Source organism: Sciurus vulgaris, assembly GCF_902686455.1.
Source record: "Sciurus vulgaris genome assembly, chromosome: 3".
Lineage (NCBI taxonomy): Eukaryota > Metazoa > Chordata > Mammalia > Rodentia > Sciuridae > Sciurus > Sciurus vulgaris.
Window position 1 is genome coordinate 153,160,637 of NC_136463.1, and position 22,526 is coordinate 153,183,162.

Below are 22,526 nucleotides of genomic sequence, written 5' to 3' on the forward strand. Positions count from 1 at the left end.
CCCCAACCCTTCTTAAAATTTTATTCGAGACAGCGTCTCACTGAGTTGCGTAGCGCCTTGCTAAGTTGCTGAAACTGGGTTTGAACTTGTGACCCTCCTGCCTCAGCCTCCCAATTAACTGGGATTACAGGCGTGGCACAGCACCTGGCTACTTTGTATGTTATTTCATAATAAAAATGCTGCAGGCTTTTTTGGATGATTTGTTTCTAATTTTAGACCTCTTTTCCTCTCAAAATTGAATCATCAAGGTTTAAAATTCCTGCCATAGATTTGCAAATTGCTGTATATCCATATCTATTTCCAATCTCTGTGTACACTTTTACAAATATTTGTGAAAATAATGTTCTTTTCAGGTAACAGAACATTACAGGACTTAACAAATACCAGTTTAGTTTCAAATAACACTGCTAAATCCGAAAATGACTCAGAAGATCTATCTTCGGAACCGCGGAGCAGAAGGAGGTGTGCTCCTGTCAGTTTCAAAGAACCAAGTCTCAGAAAGCAAGTATTTCAGTGATTTCATTATGCTATTATAAAATGGGTGATTAAAAAAATTCTGCCAAATTAGTATTAGAACACACCTGAATATCAGTAAAACATATAATGTTGACATATAACAGCCACAGTGTGATCCGGGTAGATGTAAAGAAATGTATTCTTTGAACAGGTTTTTTTTATGGAGGGAATGGGGGTCTGAATTTAAAGTGGTTTAGTTTCATTTAGTTCCCATTCTACTACTGTTATTTTTTAAATTGTAACTTGATAGTTATATTTTTATGTGTTGCCTGTGATTGATAAGCCAATGTTTTCTGTATCTGTTACCCATACTTATTTATTTTTCCACCTTATTCTCTGGAGGAAGTTAATGTGGTTTGTGTCCTTTGGTCTCAAAGAATAATAATATTTTTTCTTTACTGCTTTAAACTTTATATATACTTCTGCAAAGAGTCTCCTATCAACTTATTCATTCCTCAGTTTCAATATTTATCAATATTTTGCCATATTTGCTTCATCTGTCCCTTTTTGTTTTAAAAAAAAAAAACTGATATTGACTGATTTAATTTCTAAAACACTTCTGTATGCATCTCTAAAAACTAAGAATTTCTTAACAAAGTTCTTACCAAAACGAGATGGAAATTATCTCATATAACAAAATTATCAATAATTTCTTACTGTTACCTAATAGCTAATCCCTATTAAAATTTCCTTGATGAGCAACAAAATGACCAAATTTCCCTTTTCATGTGTTTTATTCAAAATCTCATGTTTTTAGTAATAAATCAAATATGCTGTTTCAGAAAATCTAATCATATTTGGAGCAGTGTTTTCTGTAGAATAGAGAAAAATATCATAACTCTTCCTTTGCATTGTTTCAGTGTTTACTCCTTTTATAAAATTTGAGACACTAATGGTTTTGACAGGTATTTAAAAAATCACCAGCAGAGGGCAGTAACATAAGGGAGGGTCAAAGAAGAAAGTGAAATAAAGGACCAACACTGTTTTAAAAAATGGCTTTATCAAGATATAGAATGTATCTCTTTATAGTGATATACCATACATTTCACTCATTTAAGGTATATAATTCAGTGTCTTTTTAGCATATTCCTCAGATCTGTGCAACTATCACAATTTCAGAATATTTCTTAACCTCCAAAAACAGTCTTATTCTCTTTAGCTATACTCCTCTACCCTCCAGCCCTAGGCAACCACTTATCTACTTTCTGTCTCTTTAGGTATCCCCATTCTAAAACTGTCACATGAATAGAATCATAATCTGAAGTCTTTGAGACTGGCTTCTTTCATTAGCATGTTTCAGGAGTTTTCTATGCTATATCAGTAATTCATTCCTTTTTATGACTAGTATTCTATTATATGTATATACCATGTTTTGCTTATCCTGTCATCTGTTGATGAACACGAGTTTTCCTGTTGTTGTGTTTTCAGGTTTTTTGTTTTTTTTTTCTTGCTGTTATGAATCAGGCTGCTATGAAAATTCATGTGTAAGTTTTTGCATGAACATGTTTTGATTTCTTTTGAGTACACACCCAGGAGTGGAAGTGCTGTGCCATTTGTAATTGTTTGAACATTTGAGGAGCTGTCAGAATGTTTTCCAAAGCTGATGCATCAGTTTACATTACCACCAACTGTGATAAGGCTCTGATTTCTTCTCCTCACCAGTACCTGTTACTATTTGACTTTGATTCTGACTATGTTAGTGGGTATGAAGTGATATCTCATCATGATTTTGATTTGATTTCCCTGATGACTAATGATGTTTGAGTACCTTTTTATGTGTTTATTGACTACCTGTATATCTTCCTTGGAGAAATATGTATAGATCTTTTGCCCCTTATTTAGTTGAATTGTAAGTTAAATTCTATTTTGAACTAATTTTAGACTTACAGAAATGTTGAAAAAATAGTCCAGTGTTTTCCTGTTGTCCCTTTATCCAACTTTACCTAATTTAAACATTTTATATTGCCATAGTACGGTTATCAAAACTAGAAAATTAGCATTGGTAAAATACTATTAACAAAACTACAGATTGGCACTAATATCCTTTTGTATTTTAAAATCCTATCCAGGGTCCCACATTGTATTTAGTTTTCATTTCTCCTTAGCCTCCTTAAACCTGGATAGTTCCTTGGTCCTTCCTTTTCTTTAATGCTTTTGAAGACTATGGGTCAGTTATTTCATAAAATATCCCTCAATTTAGGGTTTTAAAATGTTTTCTCATGATTATAATGTGACTATGCATTCTGGGCAATAATTCCACGAAATGATAGGTCTTTCTCATTGTATCATATCAAGGATTCATTGTGTCAATGTCTCACTACTGGTCAGGTAAGCTTGATCACTTGGTTACAGTGGTGTCTGCCAGGTTTTTCCACTGTAGTTTTTATCTTTTCCTTTATAAAGGACATGGGGGACATTTATGTATCTTGTTTCTCCAGCTTTCACTTATTCACTTTAGCATCCATGGTAGTGGGTCTTGCTAATTTACTGTGATGTTTCGCTAATACTATGTCCCTCTTTCCTTCTGTGCTAATTGAAATTCTCCTATAAGGAAGAATTGTTCTTTCTTCCTCATTTATTTATTTATATGAGTGTAGACTCATGGATATCTATTTTATCCTATAGATAAAAATCCATTACTGTAAATCTTGAGTTATTCAGATTATTCCAACCTTGGTATTAAGAATTCTTGAGGTTGGTTTCTGTTTCCTTTTGACAAGACTGCATACTATTTTAAGCAATCTCATACTTTCTGATTCACAAGACGTTCCAGGCTTATCATAATATTTTCTCTGGCCTGGCCTTCGATTTGGGCACTTCTTCAGGAAACCTGATTCCCTCAATTGTTGAATTTTGTTCAAAAATCAAGATCTAGGCACAAAGTATGCTTATTGCTTATGTTGGACTAGCTATCTGTTGCTGCATAACAGTATTACCACGTATCTAGGGGCTTAAAACAGCATACATTTATTACTTCTCAGGCTCTATGGTCCAGGAATCTAGGTATGGCTTAATTGGTCCTCTGCTTGGGATTTCATAAAGCTACAATCAGGGTGTCACCCAGCCTGGTTCTCATTGGGAGGCTCTACTGAGAAAGAATGTGCTTCTAAGACAGCATAGGTGGTTGGCAGAATTCATTTCCTTATGTGTGTAAAACAGAGAGGCTCAGCATCTTGCTGTTGTATACAGACTGTCCTCAGGTTCCTTACCACATGAGCCTTCCTCCCAACAAGCCCACTTCTTTCAAAGCCAGCTATGACCAAGTCACAAGAGAAATCCACCAGTCAGATGGAACTTTATACAATGAATTGTATTCTCAGAAGTGAGGTAGCCTGCCACCCTTGTCACATTGTATTGGTTAGACACAGGTCATAACTCCTGCCAATAATCATGGCAGGAGGATTTTGCAGGATTATGCAAAATCGTAAATGCCAGTAGACAGAGATTATGGGAATCCTCCTTAAGAGTCTGTCCAACACAGGTGTCATTGCAGTTAGCCCTCTCATAGACAGGGCTAGGAAATACATATATGCATAGAAACATACCTTTATATTTTTGTATCTGTCTGTATATATAATAAAAATTGTGAATTAATACTAGTAGTTCTGATTCCAGTCCAATACCACAGGGTTCATTTCAACCTTCTCCCTTTACTTATTCATAATTTCTCCATCACTGAAAAGCCTCGTTCTCATTATCTATATTTGTTCAATTCTAGTGTACACACAAGTAATTTTAGAATCATTAGCCCATGTTCCTGTGAGAAACATGTTTACTAAGTAGATTATAAAGTTTGGGTATGGTTCTTTTTTGTCTTAGGTTAGTTCATTTCTATTTCCTTTAGTGTAGTAATATTATTCATTTGTCATTTGGTTAGATTCATGTGTTATTGTTTCCATTCCATTGTACCAGTGTGCAGCAGAGTAGTATAGCATGCCCTTTCTACAACCTCATCAATGGAACATATTGTCATATTTTTAAAATTTGTGCTGTGGTAGGTAAAATTAGTTATTTCTGTGTTATTTGGTTTGCACTTCTGTATAAATGAATTTAAGTGTTTTTATCATTTTTTTGGTCTGTGCATATCTTATTCTTACTTTCCTCTTGGGTTTGTAATCCTTTATCCATCAGATATTAGGTATTCTTTAGGAGTAACTAGTCCTTTGTGGTATGGTATATGTTGTCAATATTTTTTTCATGTATCAGTTTTCTTTTGAATTTTTTTTCTAATCATATAAAAAAATTTATTTTCATGTAATCAAGTTTATCAATCTTTTCTTTTATCCTTTTTGAAGTTTGAGGTATAGTTGGAAAGCCTTTCTGTTAAAAAAAAAGAAAAAAAGAATTCATCTATGTTAAGATATGGATTGTTTTATCTTCTTTCCAAATGGCTACCCCATTATTTAAAAATGCATCTTTATCACAGAGACTTGAGATACCAACCATGTTATATACTAAATTTCTATGTATATATTTTGGGGAGGATCTAAACCTGGACTTTTTATTGTATTGCAGTGGTCAACTTATTTAATATGGGACTTTTTAGTATGTTTTAAAGTCTGGTAGAGATAATACCTATTCATAGGTTTTTGTTGTTGTTTTGTTTTGTTTTTGCAGCACTGGGAATTGAACCCAGGATCTCACATGTGCTAGGCATGCACTCTACCACAACACTGTATCCCCAGCCTCTAATTTTTGTATTGAGAAAGGGTCTCATTAAGTTGTCCAGGCGTGGAACTTGTGATCCTCCTGCCTCAGCCTCCCAAGTAACTGGGTTTACAGGCATGTGCCACCATGACCAGCTCCAGGGTATTTTTCAATGTTTGTTTTTCCATATGAACTTCAGTATTGACTTGTTTAGCTCAGATTTTTATAAACTCGGCACTAACATTTTGTTAAATTATCTAATCTTTTGGGTTAGATATTTCTTTGTTGTGGGAGGCAGTTTGGGTATATTGTCAAGATGTTTAGTAGTATCATTAACCTCCATCCACTAGATATCAGTAGCATCCCCCAATTTGTAACAATCAAAAAATATCTTCAGGTGTTGCAAAATGTCACCTTAAGTTGAAAACCACTGATCTAGCACGGTATTTTTATTGGGATTTCACTGAATTGATTTATTAATTTAGGGATTGATCTTTTTAACATTGGCTCTTTCTATCCAAGAACAGAATAAATGTTATTTGTTTAAATTATTTTATTGTATGTGTTTTTTAGAAGTGTTTTAAAATTTTCTTCACATAGGGTTTGCAAATTCTTGTTGAATTTATTTGTAAATATTTAATCTTCTTTGTTGCTATCCTACATGGAAATGTAAATCATGCTTAGTGTTTATTGTTCATGTATATGAAGACTATTGAATTTGTGTCAGTATATATCTTGTTTATATCTTTTATTTTCTATCTTATTGATCTCCAGGTGTACTATGATACCTTTGAAAGTAGAGATAGTTATACTTCTTTACCACGTCATATGCCTCTAATTAATTTCTCTTGTCTAATTGCATTGGTTAATACCTCAAGTATAATGTTGAATAGTAGTAGGAATAGAAGTCATTCTTACTTCATTCTTGATTTTAGAGGGAAATATTTTATTATCTATTAAACAAGATACTGGCTTTAGGAGTAAGGTATTTGTTTAATTTATTATATTAAGAAAGTGTCCCTCAATGCCTTTTGAGTGTTTTATAATGAATTTTGTCAATCTTTTTCAGCATATGTGAAGATAAGCATATGCATTATTTCTTTAGATTTATTAACATGGTATATGCATTTTCTAATATTGAAGTAACCTTGCATTCCCAGAATAAATCCCATGATCATGATGGGTCATGATGTATTTCTTCATATTGTGATATTCAATCATATTTGCTAAATTTTTTTAGAATTTTTTGTCAATATTCATAATCAATATGGATTTATGGTTTTCCTTCTTTGCACTGTCTATCTGGCTTAGGTTATCAGCATTACACTTGCTTCATTAAGAGAATCAAAAGTTCTCTCTTTACAACATTCTAAAATAATTTATAGAGGATCAGAACTATCTGGTCTTTAAAAGTTTGCTAGGATTCCCCTCTAAAACTGTCTGGACCTGGTATTGTTGGATGTTGTTTTGTAGAATAAACCCTTAATAACTGTCTTATTTCCTTTGTGAAAATCAGTTCGTATACAAATTTTCACTCGAATGGGGTTAGTTTGAGTTATTTGTATTTCCATGAAAGATTCTCTATTTCATCTAGATCTTTTAATTTATTTGCATAAAAATATGCAAAATTATTTCCTAGAAACTGGATATGTAAACAAATTTGGAATATCTTGTCTTTTTAAAGTATATTTGTGCTTTTCTTGCTTCTTGATCAAATTAGGTAATGATTCATTTATTATCTTTTATAAAAAATCAGAACTCTGATTTACTAGGGCTATTGTTTTTCTGTTCTCTACTTCATTAATTCCTGCTTTATATGTCTTAATTGCCTTGTATTTTAATTCCCCACTTCTCCCTACTGTTTTGGAGCTGAAAATTTGATTTATTGTTTTTATCTTTCACTTGCATAGATGAAAGTGCTTAATGCAATTAATTTTCCTTTGATAAATTTTAAAATGCATCTCATAGATTCTGATATAGTATTTTCACCATATATCCTTACATATGTATGATAATATATAGTCACAATTTGTTAATTTCTTTTTTACTCAGGAGTTATTTGGTAAGCAGTTTTAAAATTTCCACGAGCCTTTCTTTTCTTTGTTTTTGTTTGTAAATTCTAGGTTTTTTAGCCTGTAGTCAGATATTATTTTTGTGATATTTCTACTTTATGGGCATTACCAGTGTTTTCTTTGTGACTTAATATTTGGCTAGCTTGTATAATGTATATGTATTCTCTATCATCGGGATATAGTTTGATATATTCCATAAGATTTACTCTATCTTCTGTCTATTCTTATTTTTATCTATTTGATCTTTCTTATACTGAGAGTAGTGTGTTAAAGTCTGTTATTATTGTGTCCCTATGTCTCTGTACCTCCTGTAGTAGTTTTTTCAGCAAGATAGTCACTTTGCTATTTAGTACATAAATATCATACTTATTACATATTCACTGTGGATTCTGGCTTTTACTATTAAAAATGTCTTATTTCATCATGTTCAGGCTTTGGAACTTAAAAGATAAACATTTTAAAATATATATTTGTATCACCTTGCTGATTACTCCCGCCACTCCTGTCCTAGGTATCTATGATGTCCGTTCTGTGAGAGCAAACAGCTTCAATCAGAATCTTCTCTCATGGAGGTTACCAGAAACTATGATATACCTGCTACATTCCATTTCCAATTCAAAAAAGAAATAAGAAAAAATTGTGGCAGCTGGGTTGCCGTCAGTAATTATTTGTACTGAATGTACATTGTGATTTTTGCTCTTAGAAAATTCGCCAACTAGTATCATATAGGCTCTGGAAAAGGGGTACAGCACAGAGAAAGATACCCACTCTCCATCTAACCTTTCTTTCCTTCTTAATTTGGAATCATGTTCATGTATTTCTTCTAAAAACACACATATGCACACATATTTGAAATGTAAAGAAGAAATACAGTACCACTTCTTGTGACCAATTTTATGTACTAGGTAGATGGACCAACAACTTAGTGAGAAAATAAAATTACTGGATAAAGTAAAAAAAGCCAAAAAATGACTTGAATGAATCTGTTAGCTAATAGGAAAGTAAGAAAAACTCAGAGCAGAGACTTAATGAGAACAGGAACCCAAAACAGCAAGCGGAGCCTGAACCTGGCTTTTGCCTGAAGGCGTTTGTTTAACTAGGTGGACCTAAGCATTGAATTCACAGCTTTATTAGGCTGGGAACAGAACACAAATCCTAGGGTTTAGCTAAAATGAAGAGTCTAATAGTAGATCTCTTTCAATAAATTTGAGCTACTTATTCTCTCAGTAGAGCAGCAAACTAAAAATAACTTTTCACTAGTTTTTTTCAGCCCCAGAAAGTAACTCTGATGCTACATTTAGGAGGAAAAAAATATTCTGAGAATTCATAACCAAAACCAAGCCCTCATGCAGATTGCAGCTGGAATTTATAATATCTGGAAGGCATAAAAAAATTCAAGCTGAAAATTTAGTACAAGTACCCCGTTGAATTATAGCATACCTGTTGTCTTGAAAGAGCAAATGCAAATATTTTCTGGAGGAGCCCTCCTTCACTTAGACCTCAACACATTTTCCACAGCGAAGTTCCAAGGGAAATGAACAGCTCGCTCATAGTAAAGAAAAACACACTATACACACAAGGAAACAAGGTTCCAACAGAAATGATTGGCAGCAAAATCAAATACAGAATATAAAATGAGTATGTTTAATGTTTCAGTAGGAAGAGGTTTGGGAAAATGCATAGAGATGTTTAGGGGGAAAAACAAGCCACAGAAAAGCACATACAATGTGATTCTATAGATATATAAAGGTTTGGGCTGGGGAGATAGCTCAGTTGGTAGAGTGCTTGCCTTGCAAGCAAGCATAAGGCCCTGGGTTCAATCCCCAGCACGGCAAAAAAATTTAAAAAAAAATAAATAAATAGATATATAAATGTTAAATGTAGATAAAACCAAACAATAGACTTTTAAGGAGTATAATCACAGGTGGTTAAAAAAAAAAAAAACTATAAAGAAAAATCAAAGAAATGATTAAAACAATGCATGATGCTGGTTACTTTTGGGGGAAGAGGGAGATGTGATTAGATAAGGACACATAGAAGACTTCTTAGGTGTGTTAATATATTGTTTCTTAACCTGGGTGGTAGGTACAGAACCATTAGTTTTTAAATTATACATTTAAAAATTTTTAATTGTACATTACACTCGACTACTGTATGTATGCTAAAGTTCATAATAAAAAGGAAATATCTAACAAATTATGTATAACATCAGTTGATTAATTTTTCTTAGACCTTATTTATTAATTCCACTCCAGGGTATTTCAACTGTATGGCAAAGCCTTTGGTTTAGGAAAACTGCTTTTCTTCTAGTATGAGGCCATTTTCTTCTCCACACCTCACAGGAAAAGCACTAGTTTGGAATTGTTATTATTGTTAATCTTCCTTTTTCTTTTTTTCTTTTTTTTTTTTTTTCAGAAAGATGAGAAGATAAGGTAAATGTATGGATCCTAATTTTCCTGAGTTCTCAAAGCATAACAAGTCATAAAAGAAATGTAACAAGGATCAAGAAGACGAAACACTTGAGGATATGTTTTTTGTTTTTTTTTCCTATTTGGCCTTTTTTCTTTTTTGGAGTGTTACTCTATCATCCATTCTTATATTTAGATAAATGTACATAAAATATCAGTTTTTGTAATATTTAAACTTTCAGAATCATTTTGTTCACCATATAACTTATTTTCCTGTTCATTTGTTTCTTTCTACCTAATATCCTTTAACCAAATACAGTTATTACCCTTTTAACCAATAAAGTGTATTAATAAATACTTTTTGTATTGGTTATGTTGTATACCAAGTCATCTTGTTTTGTTGTTTTGAGCCATTAAATACATGTGAATATTTAAAGGGGTTTAAAAGTCACCTCCTACCCTGGCCAGTTTTCTGTCATCCTTCATTTTTCTAGTTTGAGAAATACTTGTTAGGTATCAGTTTTTTTATCATTTTTTATTTTTTTTTAAAGGTAGGTGTTGTGTGTGTGTGTGTGTGTGTGTGTGTGTGTGTGTTTTAGTTGTAGGTGGACACAATACCTTTATTTTATTTTTATGTAGTGCTGAGGATTGAACGCAGGGCCTCACGCATGCTAGGCGAGCGTCTACCACTGAACCACAACCCTAGCCCTCTTTATTACTTTTTTTATATATAAAATCTGATGGCTCAGGGGAGGGAACTAACCTTTGAGACTCTTGTGAATTTGGTTTTTATGATTTTATTTTAAATATTGCTTACTATTCTAGTGGTAAGTCCTAGATAATCTCTCACCAGTGCAGGGGTAGGCCCAGAAATCTGCATTTTTAACCAATGCTTCAGGTAGTTCTGTGGCCAATTGTCTTAGGATCACAGGGAGACTACTGAAGGGGTATAGGATGCTACAGAGCTTCTTCAGAATTTTAAATATGACATTTCTGCTGCTAAAGTAGAATAGCCACCCAACAGTGTCAGTTGGATAGAGGAGGGAGGCTTGTGTTAACTTTTTGTCATTGTGATCAAAATACTTGGCAAGGACAACTTAAAGGAAGAAAAGTTTATTTTATCTCACAGTTTCAGAAAGGTTCAGTCCATGATAGGTGGATTCCATTGCTTTGGCCCAAAGTAAGGCAGAACATTGTGGTGGAAGGACGTGGCAGAGGAGTGCTGCTCACATTTGGCAGCCAGGAAGCAACAAACAAGGGGAGGGGTCACAGGGAAAATGAACCCTTACAGGGAACAGTGACCCACATACCCACATTCCATCTGCCTGCAGTCACCACCTGGTTAGTCCATTCAAACTGGGATGGACTGATTGATTAGGTTACAGCTCTCATAATCTAATGATCTTGCCTCTAAATATTCCTGCATTAACACAGGAGCTTTTGGGTGACACCTCATATCTAAACCACAACAAGACTCTTAGAGTAATAGTTAACATTGTGGTTAAGGGCTTGGCACCTGACAGTCTTTGTCCACTTTCCCGAACTATTATTTTAAGGCTTTGTACCTCTTGGATTCACTCAGGTATTATATTTTAGTACCCTATTCTATTTTTTCTTCTTTTCATGAGATTTGAGATTTGTCCTTTCTTTTGTTTTTCCTTTTCATGCAAACTACTTTTCATTTTATGTGGTCAATTTCTTGACCTTTTATTCTTGGTGGAAGAATTTTACTCTTGGTCACAGAATTTTCTGTTTCCTGGTTATAAATGTCTTTACTTTGCTTTTATTTCCCTCTACATTTAAATTTCTGATTGATGTGTATTTTTTTTTTTTTGCTCTTATGTAGTGTGAAGTATAAATGTAATTTTTACCTTTTTCCATGTAACTCCCCACTAATAAAGAAGACCACGTTACTACTGATTTAAAGTGCCTTTATATTGTATTTCCATGTGTACTTAAATTTTTTATTGACTTTCTTCTGTCTTCTTCTAGTTGTGTCTTTTATGACCAGCACTATACCCTCAAAATTATAGAGACTAAGAGTTTCAAAGCTTTCTTTGTATAGGTTTTGCATTTTTCTTGATGCAATTGTATTTAGGTATTTTATCTTTTTTTCTGGATAGTATAAATGTGTTCTCTTTGATTCTCTCTTCTAATTGATGATCCTGTGTTACTTAGGTTTCCATTGCTGTGACAAAATACCTGGAAAAAACAAAGTAGGAAAGATGTATTTTGGCTTCTGGTTTCAGAGGTTTCAGTCCATGGTCAGCCGTCTCTGTTGCTCTGGACCTGAAGAGGCAGCACATCAAGGCAGTGGACCACAGTGGAGCAGAGAGAGAAATGTGCAGGCAGCAGGGTACAGTCCCCAAGGGCATAACCCTAAGGACCACTCCTTTGAACTAGGTCTCACTTCCTATAATTTCCATCACCTCCCAATAGTCCATTCATCCATGAATCCATTTATGAAGTTCAGACCCTTTGTGACCCAATCACTTCCCAAAACCCCACCTCTGAAACTGCGGCATTGGAGACCAAGCCTTCAATTCGTAAACCTTTGGGGGACAGCTGAAATCTAAACCGTAACAGCATGTATGAAGACTATTGATTTCTCTGTGTTAAACTCTTTCATTGTAGGTTTTTTTCCCAGACATCTCTTGAAAACTAAGCTATCTTTATCCCATTTTTCTAATTCTTATATCTACCACATAGCTGCTATCTTAAGTAAAATGTTCACTTGCAGTGGGAATAGTGAGTGTCCTTGTTTTGTTCCTAATTTTCATGAAAATGATTCTGGTTTTACCCCATTAAGGAAGATGGTGGTTTTGAAGCTGGTTGTGCATATGTTAAATCACATTAAAATATAAACAGCTAATAGTTAACTTGTTTTATTGTTTTATTGAAAAACCGTCAGTGAGTGTTGAATTTTTTTAAATGACTTTTGGTATTGATATTTTATTATGACCCAGCCAAGAGACAGGAACCACAATCACTCACTGTTAAACATACACTAGAAAACTGAAAAAAGAACTGAGAAGGGAAAGGGGGCTACTGGAGTACCAGAGGAAGTAACTCTAGGAAGCACACACTACCACCTCTGGGGCTAAGGGAACAAAAGGAGAAAGTGTGGAATTATTGAAATTTAAAGGCTTGGAGGAGCTCCAGGACTCTGGGGTCTATGCAGTTGGTTGATGCTGGTTTTCCCAAAAGGACATGATGGTGAAAAGGAGCCCAGAAAAAGAAAATGATTATTTGCAAAGTCCTGGTCTTAGCAGAGTGGATAAGTGTGGATTTGAACCTGAGATGCAATAGCTTAATAGCACAAAAGTGATCTATAAATGTTCTCCTTAAATGTATTAATGTGATGAACTGTATTCGTAGACTTATTGATTCTGAAACCTTGTTTTAATGAAATAAATCCCACTTTTTAATGTGTGCCAGCTATTGTCTCAACTCTGCCTCACTCCATGATTTACTCCATGATATTGGAACTCTTGAGAGTCCTGTTTCTGCCTTACTGGCTGACTTACTTTTAACTTCTGCCATGGGATCACTAGAGGAGATGAAAAAAAAAAAAAAAAGTAGGAAGACGGTAAAGGAATTTCATCTCCTTCCTATGGCCTTGTTTTTCTGTCTGCATCATCTCAGTAATGGCAACAATTCCAGTCACCAGATGGATATAGCTCCTTTTTTCTCCTAGAGGTACTAGCTTTAGTTGGACTATGCCCCTTCGCCAGTGGCCTCAGGCCTGCCTTTTCAGGGAGACTCCTTTAGTTTCTGAGGTATCAGCAACACTCTTGCTGTGCCTGCTCCTTAGAGATCTCAATACTGACCTTTTCTAGTATTTAACAGGGACTGAGCAGAGCCCTCTCCTAGAGGTCTCCTTCAAAGTTTCTAGGCTCTAATAACCCAACTTCCCTTTGTTACACTTGTTGGTTCTTATGCATTGCTAGAAGAATGAAAAATTACCATAAGCCTATAGAAAAGATTTTGACAATATCCAACAAAGTTTTATATAACTGACCCTGCAATCACACTTTTAGAAAACTATACCAAAAGTTCCTTGCAAAAATGTAAAAATATCATGGCATGGTTTGTAATAACAAACAAAAAGAGAACAACCTAAGTAACCATGAATTAGGGACAGTTTATTTGAAAGCAGACTGAAATGAAAACAATCTATCAGATTGGTAACAGAGAAAACTGAGGTAACTAATTTTAGAAAAAGTATTTTGAATTCACATCTTCAGTAGGATATACTCTAAAAAGAACTTTAAAGAAATCTTAAACTTTCACTTACTAGTCTTATTACTATTGTAATACTAATGTTCTTATTTTGAAATATATCTATGAACAGGATAAAGTTGTTATATTAAGATTCTAGAACCAAGATCATGGGAACAGGAGAACATGGGTATGACTGTAAATCTTAGTCTGTTTTCTGTTGCTATAACAGAATACCTGAGACTGGGAAATTTCTAAAGGAAAAAGGTTTGTTTAGACTCATGATCCTGGAACCTGGGAATCCAAGAGCATGGTGCTAGCATCTACTTGGCTTGTAGGAGGACCTTGAGCTGTTTTAACTCACCACAGAAAATGGAAGGGAGGAGGATATAAGCTAAAGAGGTAAATCAGGAAGGGGCTGCCTTGTTGTAACTAATCTAGTGTAGAGAGTAAGAATTTATATGTGAAAGCCTTAACTCATTCATGAAAGCTCTACCCCTTAAATAAAACACCTCCTACTGGTCCCTGTTTCTCACCACCGCTGCCTCAACCTAATTTTTGTGGAGACAAACTATATTCAAAGCATAGCAAAATCCAAGAAGATGTTTTTAAACTTTTGCAATTTTAAATTTTAATTAGCTATAGCAATGTGAACTTAGGCTTTCTTCACCCCTTTATACTTTTTATATTTTCTAGCATTATCCACTGAAAATGCCTAGAAACAATGGCAACTCATTGGCAATGAGGACCTCTCCCATTCAGACTGTGGTTTCTCAATATTATTACCCATTTGAAGAAACCAGAACTCTTTCAAAAAATGGCTGATTTCACGTCTGGGACAGGATATAAAGAAGGTGAGCCTGGGACATTTTATTGTGCCAGGAAGCAAGAAAATTATCAAAAACTCATGCAATCACACCAAAAGAAAATAATCTAGTTTGAAGGTACATCCATTGGCCAAACATGGGACAGATAGCATTATTTAGAATAATAACTGGGCTGGAGTTGTGGCTCAGTGGTAGAGCACTTGCCTGGCATGTGTGAGGCACTGGGTTCAATTCTTAGCACCACAGATAAATAAATAAATGTCCACTGACAACTAAAATAATATTTCAAAATAAATTGCAATCGATTAAAACATTATGGAAAAATAATAAATTGATACAAAAAAAGGGGAAGAGAGATAAAACACTTTGGATACCACTGTAAGTTAGTAGGATGCTAACTCTTTGAAAATATATAATTTAAGGAAAAGTTATATAAAAGTATCTTGTCTTTTTGGTATGAATTTGTGCATTGTCAATAGTTCTAGGAAAGGATAGGGAGTTCTATTCCAAAGAATCCCAGCTGATGAATACAGAAGGAATTGCTAGAACTAGAAAAATTGCAACTGCCTCATAAAATAGCTGGCGATGTTCAATGATGGATGTGAAACCATTCAATGAAATGCTAAAGAGAAAATCATTATGAAGAGAGAGAGAGATCCTATTAAACTCGTTGATAAATATTAGTGTCATTAAGAATGAGATGACCAGACTTCATAAACCTCCTGAAGTGCTGCAGCATACCTAGGAAGTATTCCTGACACCCACACCTAAAAAATTGAACCCAAATATAATCAAGGCTTTGGGTCTAATATCCAGTGTATAGAAAATAAGTAGTATGGAAGAACAAATAATTCCAGGAAGAAATAATCGGTTATATTCAAAATGTGAATCATTTCTATGGGACAATCAACCCGGTTTCTTCTTTGACATGTTAATAACATTAGAAGTGACAGAATGCAGCAAGACAAATACCACATGTGCTTACTCATACGTGGACTCTTCAGAAGCTGATCTCATAGAAGCTGAGAATAGAATAATGGTTACCAGTGGCTGCAGACAGTGGGAGGGAGGCGGGTATGGGGATAGGCTGGTCCTCCAGCAAATTGTTACAGGTAGATAAGGGGAGTAAGTTCTGGTTTTCTAGGGTGAATACAGTAAACATTGAAATATTGTATATTTCAAAATAGTGTGAAGGATTTAAAATGTGCTTACCATACAGAACAATAAAAGTTTAAAGTGATACATATGCTCATTGCCCTAATTGGATCAATACACATTGTATAAGTGAATCAAAATATCACATTGGATGTATGTACCATTATTATAGGTCAATCAACAATAAAAATAGTAACTACGAAAAGGGGGAGGAGTGAGAAGATTCTCCTAGATTAAGAGACCAAAGAGACCACAAGCAAATATTGAGTAGCTTTTGTTTGATTCAGAGAAATCAAATGTAAAAAGACTTTTTTTTTAGACCCTGGGGAATGGTATCATGCCTGAAGAAGAAAATTGTGTGTGTGTGTGTGTGTGTGTGTGTTAAATATTTAGCAGTAAGAAGTGGTGTCTGGGATTGGTTTTTAAAATTCCAGAAAGAAATGAGGTGGTGACCATTGCAACAGCTCAACCAGGGGAGGAAGAGGCTACTTCTACACTTGTCTTTCACCTACGGATTTTGAAATTTTTCACAATAAAGGTTCTGTGTTCACATAAATGAAACTGTATAGAAAATGTTGTATGTTAAGTAAAAAGAAGTCAGGGAAATATTGAGTTTGATCCTATTTGAGTTTTAATGAGTTTTTCATGTAGATTTTACAAATGTAAAACAGAGCCAAAAATTTAACATTTGGCAAATTCTCAGCATTGAGTTCTGGATAATTTTTGTATTTTTCAGTTCCAAATTGTTGAATTTTTCAATGTGTCTTACATCTGTTGACATTTGCCAGGTAAACTGATGATTAATCACTGGATCAATTGTCAATTATGATAAAACTTTTTTTTTGAAAGTTCATATCAACTCTTGACTTAAAAACGTAAATTTGGATAAGTATTTGTAAAGTCAGAAGGTAAAGTTGTAAAAACTATCCGTTGTCGCCGGTCGTGGTGATGTACTCCTGTAATCCCAGTGGCTCTAGAGACTCAGATAGGAGGATCGCAAGTGCGAGGCCAGCCTTGGCAATTTATCAAGGCCCTAAGAAATTTAGTGAGACCGAGGGCTGGTAAAGTGCCCCTGGCTCAATGCCTGTACCTAAAACAAACAAAAAACAACACAAAACAAACAAAACAAAAAGCACATCCATTGTCCGTAGGCTCCCTCCTGCAGACTTGCAAAATCAATGTGACCGGTTCCCATTAAGAGTACAAGACTGCTGCAGGCAAAGTGGGAGCGGACAACTTCAAATTGGTGGGAAAGCACGTAAAATACCACCCGAAGACGACCCAGGCGACGTCGCAGGACCCACAGTGGCTGCCGAGGGAGCTGCACGGAGGCCGAGCGCCACCTGCTAGGGCCCGAAAGGGTCAGTTCCCCTGGCCAAGCCGTCCGCCCCTACAGCGCCGGCGACGCCCACACGCCGCTGACCGGGGCGGGTTTCCTGGCTCAGGCTCAGCGCCCCGGACGTCACAGCACACTCCCTGGCTGGGAAGGGCTGGTGGGCCTTCGGCTCCGTAAAACCCGGTCCCGCTGGGCGGTCCGCATCGCCCGGTCCAGGAGCAGCGCCTCCGGGACCCACCGTCCTCTGCGGACCCAGATCGGGACCTGCGCGGCTGCCACCATGGACCGGGCCCCGGAGCTGATCTTCTACGTGAACGGCCGCCAGGTGAGCGCGCCCGCGGGGCTGCCCGGCCAGGGCAGGGATGGCTCCTGCCACATGGCCCTGGTCCTTTAGGTGCCCGCCGCGGAGGGCACGATGGGCAGCCCGGGCGTTCTGGTCCCCACCTCCAGAAGTGGGCAGGTAAAGGAAGCCTTCTAGGGACTGTCGGAATCTTTTGGCCTCTACCCTCCTCGTGTACCGATTATTTCCCAGGCTCACAGTCTGATTACCAACCCTATCCCTTCCTCAAACAAGAAGAAAAGAGTTTTTCTTCCCCATCAAGGTCAACACTCCCAAATCTGCCGTCCCCGAAAACCCCAGTTGGATAAACGGAATATTTTCCAATAGATTGAGAGTAACCTGTGTAGATGGGGGAGACTCAATTCCCAGCGTGTCTGGATGAACAGAAAGCATTTCAGTCAGGCAGGACCACAGAGATGAACTAATTCAAGCCATCCTCAACATATCTCAGAGGAAGAAATCGTGACCTTCCAAAGTCACAGCAAGCTCCTGGCAGAGCTCAGCAAAGCCAGGCTCTGGAAACTCCCAAGGTCCTCATAGCTCTGTCCTAGGGCCGTTCAGATTCTGGGACTGATCCAGGTAGGGTTCATGACATTCGGGGATAACAGCCTTTGAAACATTCCCTAGATATGGCATTGACTCTACGTCCTCTGAATGTTTTCTCAGCACAGTCTGTCACCGCTTTGAAGGGGGAAACCAAGGCAGGAAGGTTGAGGGGTTTTGTATTTGTAGCTTTGTATTACGTTTTCTTAAAGCGGATCCCCCAAATTGTACAAGTTTTAAGCCCCATAAAAACTTCTTTGTCTGTTTCCCAGGTTCCACAGCAAATAAGATGAGTTGGTTTTTCCTAATCTGTAATGGGGGGCCATTAGGATCTCCTCACAAGACTGCTCTGAGGGGAAAATAGGATAATGAGGTGCAATGACAGTATGTAATTTTTTTCTTTTGTGTGACAGAATGGTAGAGTAAATACAATCCCATTGGTGGTCGTGATGGTGTTTACTCAAACAAGGATTGGATTTCAGCTCTCTCATTGATCCAACCAGGCCTTTCAGAGGCTCAGTCCCTTTTCTAAAAGGGGACATTACACTTTATGAAGAGTAGTCATGACTATTGAATCCACTTATTTCTAAGGGCCTACAATATGCCAGCCCATGTTCACGTTTACGGGAAGCAGCAGATCACAGAAACAACAAATCCCTGCAGGCGTGGTGTTTATGCTGTGCAGGGGAAAAGACCACAGCATCTAAATAAATGGAAGTGTAGGCTGGTAGGCAGTGATGGGAGCTGGTATGAAAACAAAGCAAAGGCAGTGGGTGGAGATGGACAGAAGCTGATACTTTAGATGGCATGAACGTTTTGGCCTTTTGGGGCAAAATCTGAGCTGAACTGGGATGAAGTCAGAGCAAGTCAAGCAAACATCTGGAGAATGAGTACTTCAGGCAGAGATCATGGCAGGTGAAAGATCCTGGGGACAGGAGGACTTCTCTGTGCTTATGGTCAGTAGGGCCGGGGGCATGACCAGATTAGAAGAGGTGTGTTAGGTGATAAAGGTTTCCGTTAGTGATTTCACCAGAAGATCTAAAAAAATGACATACTATAGTGACGCAGCCACACCAATGTTCACAGCAGCACCATTCACAAAAGCTAAGTTATGGAATCAATTCAGATGCCTATCAGTAGATAAATGGATTAATAAACTGTGGTGTGTATATGCAATGGAGTTCTACTTATCCATAGAAAAGAATGAAATGATGGCATTTGCTGGTAAATGGATGGAAATGGGGAATATCATGCTAAGCGAAATTAGAGATATTGATTCAGTTTTGCAGTTACCCCATTTTTTAAAACATCACAATAGCCTTTCTCTACTTCTCCCTTCCAGATTCTCTTAGGTGTGTGTTCCAACATTGTTAAGCAAACCCAATTACTACATGGGTAGAATTAGAAAAAACTTTCTGATTCCAAGAGTGAGGTATTGTGGAGAATGGTGTGAGAGAGAAACCACCAGAGAGAAAGAGGTGTCTTAAAGTCAGCATGACCTCTGGGATTAAAAAATTGCCTTTGGAAAGGAATCTTAAGAAGCTAATTAGGAGACTTCAGGTGATGTGTGGTTGGTCTCCGGTCTGTGATTTTTTTTTTTAAATCTTTTTTCAAAAATTTTTTTTCAAAAACAGGTGTCATCAGGCAGAAGCTAAAACCATTTGAAAGGATTGCCAGCACACATTGCTTAGAGACCTGGTTATGGAGAGATTTATGAAAGCTTCCTTGCTTTACCAGGGACCCTGAGAAGAACAGTCACCCATTGAAAATGAGTTTAAGGGAGGAAGAACTCATGGACCAAGTATACTATAGATGCTGTTTTCTAACCTCACCAGGGAACTGAAGCACTTTGTTCTATCAGGCAGTGAAGACTGGAAACTAAAGATGTAGGCTTTAGGGGGCGCTAGGGAGATAGCTCAGTCGGTAGAGTAGCTTGCCTTGTAAGCACAAGGCCCTGGGTTTGATCCCCAGCACCCCCCCCCCCCCCCCACCAAAAAAAAGATGTAGGCTTTGGAATAGAAGGTATAATAAATAAGTTTGAATTCTGTGGCTATGTAGCAACTCCACCACCTGGTAGCTATGGGTACTTTACATCTCTGAGCCTCAGCCGTTCCCTCTGCAAAAGGAAGCCAGTAACAGTACTTTTTCCTATGGAACTTGGATGAAAATAAATCTCTTGGTGTGCATGGTATAAACTATTGTTAATACGTGGGTTTGAAAGCAACTTCATTAGTAGAGCCAGCATCTGCTCAGAGGAGTCAGGAGGACTGGCAAGTGTCATAAACACAGTTTGCTCATTACTCGTTTAGTATTAGTGCACAAATCTGGAAAGAGCTCTCTGGGTGAGTGAGAAGAAATTTCTGGGATGCTGGGATGGCTGCAGTGGTTCAGGGAAAGTGGAAGGGGCAGACGCAGCTGAGGCAGGAAGGTGCAACGAGTGAGACGGATTTTATAGCAACCTGAGTGTCCTCACCACCCGTCCCTCAGGCCTCCTTCTCTGCTTGGAGGCTGCTGTGGGTTATTGTTCTTCTCTACTGTGTCCTACGATGTTCACCTTGGTCTTCCCTCATCTCTCAGGCCTTGTCTTTTCACATGTACTTCTTTCCCTTCCTTATTTTCTGTTCTTTCCCTTTTTCTGTTTCTTCCTTCTGCCTCTGTCTTAGATCTGGCAGGGTCTTGTGCAGCGTGAACTTGAACTCTCTCAAAAGAACTGGCAGAGATACAGAGGGACAGATTCCACCCTTGCAACACCCAAAATTATCCTGAGATTGATACATTCCATGACCGTGACTACACTTCTAAGTATTATCTTTCCAGTTCAGAGTCAAGGAGAATAACTGTTCCCCACCCAGTCCCACCCCTGACCACCATGGTAGTTCTGACCTCACTGTTTCACTCTAAGAGCTTACAGGACAGGATACTTGCTGGCTCTGTAATCTCCTCAAACAATTCCTAGAACAAATATCCAAACAAGCAAGTCAGCTTCTGTTAATTTTTTCCTAAAATATGTAAATGTCCTCCAACCTAATATGCTTTACTATCCAGGCTACTCAGATCCTTTCTCACCATTAAAACTGGGCTTCTGCACATTCACCATGATATATATTAATCATAAACTTAAAACTAACAGTAGTTCAATAAGATATGAGTCATTTTTCTTTTTTGAAGAAACTATATCTTGGAAGAGAAAATTTGAGGATGTTCCAGAAAGTTCTTGGGTGTTATATGGGACCCAGGTTTCTGTTACCTGCTGGAATTCAAGTTCATTTGAGTGACCTCACTCAAGTGAACTTGAGTTCCAGCCATTTCATTCCCTATTCCAGGAAGCTGGAAGGAAAAAAAGGGAGAATGCATGCTGGGATAGTCAACAGTTTTTGCCATTAGTAACTTCTTTGTTTCTTTTTTTCCTTTCTTTTCTTCTGTTCTGTATGAAAAATCCTTCTTCCCTCCTCAGAGTTCTCATAGCAAATTGAACACATCATGTTCCATTTATTTATTTAATTAGTTAACATTAATTATGTCCCTATGATATATCTCCAGCACTGAGCTTAGTGTTCAAAACAAAAAAATAACAGAAATTAGTTTTCCCAGGATCAAAAGAGGCTGTATAAACACAAATAATTTTGATGCAGGGTAAACAGTGCTATAACAGGTGAGGACATTGACCAGGAGATCACAGAGGAGGATGGTTCCTTGCCATATGGAGTGGGGAAGGCATATTAGGTAGCAGCCCTCTCCATAGAGAATTTTGAGCAGGAAATTGAATGGCATGCAAAATTCTGCCAAGTAGAGGGGAGAGAGAAAGGACTTTCACGACAGAAGGAAAACTGTATGTAAATTTAGTGAAAATTAAAAGTCCATATACTTCTGGGACCTACCAGTTCTTGTATCTGATTCAAGACACGAGGGTCAATTCTCAGGAGATGATGGATAGTTGATCAGAGATACATTGCCAAGGAGTTTAAATTTCTTCTTGGGCTCCAGGAACCCTTGAGTATAAATTCACTAAGACCCTTTCAGCTTGCTCATTAAAGATGTATATTTTCTGATTCCCTCTCCCAGAAATCCTGTTTCCAGAGGGGTTTCATTTTAACAAGCCCTTGGGTGATTCGGTAATTCCCAGAATGCCAGTTTGGCAGTCAGAAGCTGTGCTCAATTTAAGAAGATACACAAAATGACAGGACTTGGGTTTTAGAATGATCACTCTGCTAGAGGGGTAGAGGAAGGCATTGCAGGTGCGAAGAGTGGATTTGAGGAGACCTGCTAAGCAGGTCTAATTGTTAGGACTCAAGGTGGTAAGAGCTCATGCCAGGTGGTGGCAGTAGAAGTGAATGGTGTTTAGAAAATCATTTTGGAGGTATAAACTTGGTAACACTGATTGCCGTGAATTCAAAGGAAGAAAAGTTTAAAATAGCTCAGGTTTCTAAGCTTAGATGACCCATCAGCTAATGAGACTGTGAA

At 37.1% G+C, this 22,526-nt stretch overlaps 2 protein-coding genes across 3 annotated transcripts in view; both read left to right on the forward strand.

Moving 5' to 3' along the window:
- SGO2 (shugoshin 2) overlaps positions 1–9,965 on the forward strand; it is a 30,740-nt gene extending 20,775 nt beyond the window's left edge. The window contains exons 8-9 of the mRNA XM_079135544.1: positions 354–505; positions 9,655–9,965. Of these exons, the coding sequence (XP_078991670.1) occupies positions 354–505; positions 9,655–9,666 (164 nt within the window). The 3' untranslated portion in view covers positions 9,667–9,965. The remainder of the gene's footprint in view (positions 1–353; positions 506–9,654) is intronic.
- Positions 9,966–17,097: 7,132 nt separating this feature from the next.
- The window catches only part of AOX1 (aldehyde oxidase 1), a 65,658-nt gene continuing 60,229 nt past the window's right edge, over positions 17,098–22,526 (forward strand). The window contains exon 1 of one of the 2 annotated variants that reach the window (XM_079133120.1): positions 17,098–17,507. In XM_079133120.1, the coding sequence (XP_078989246.1) occupies positions 17,463–17,507 (45 nt within the window). In that variant the 5' untranslated portion in view covers positions 17,098–17,462. Of the gene's footprint in view, positions 17,508–17,595; positions 18,102–22,526 lie in introns of those variants that run through there. The other variant, XM_079133121.1, reaches the window with a different exon arrangement.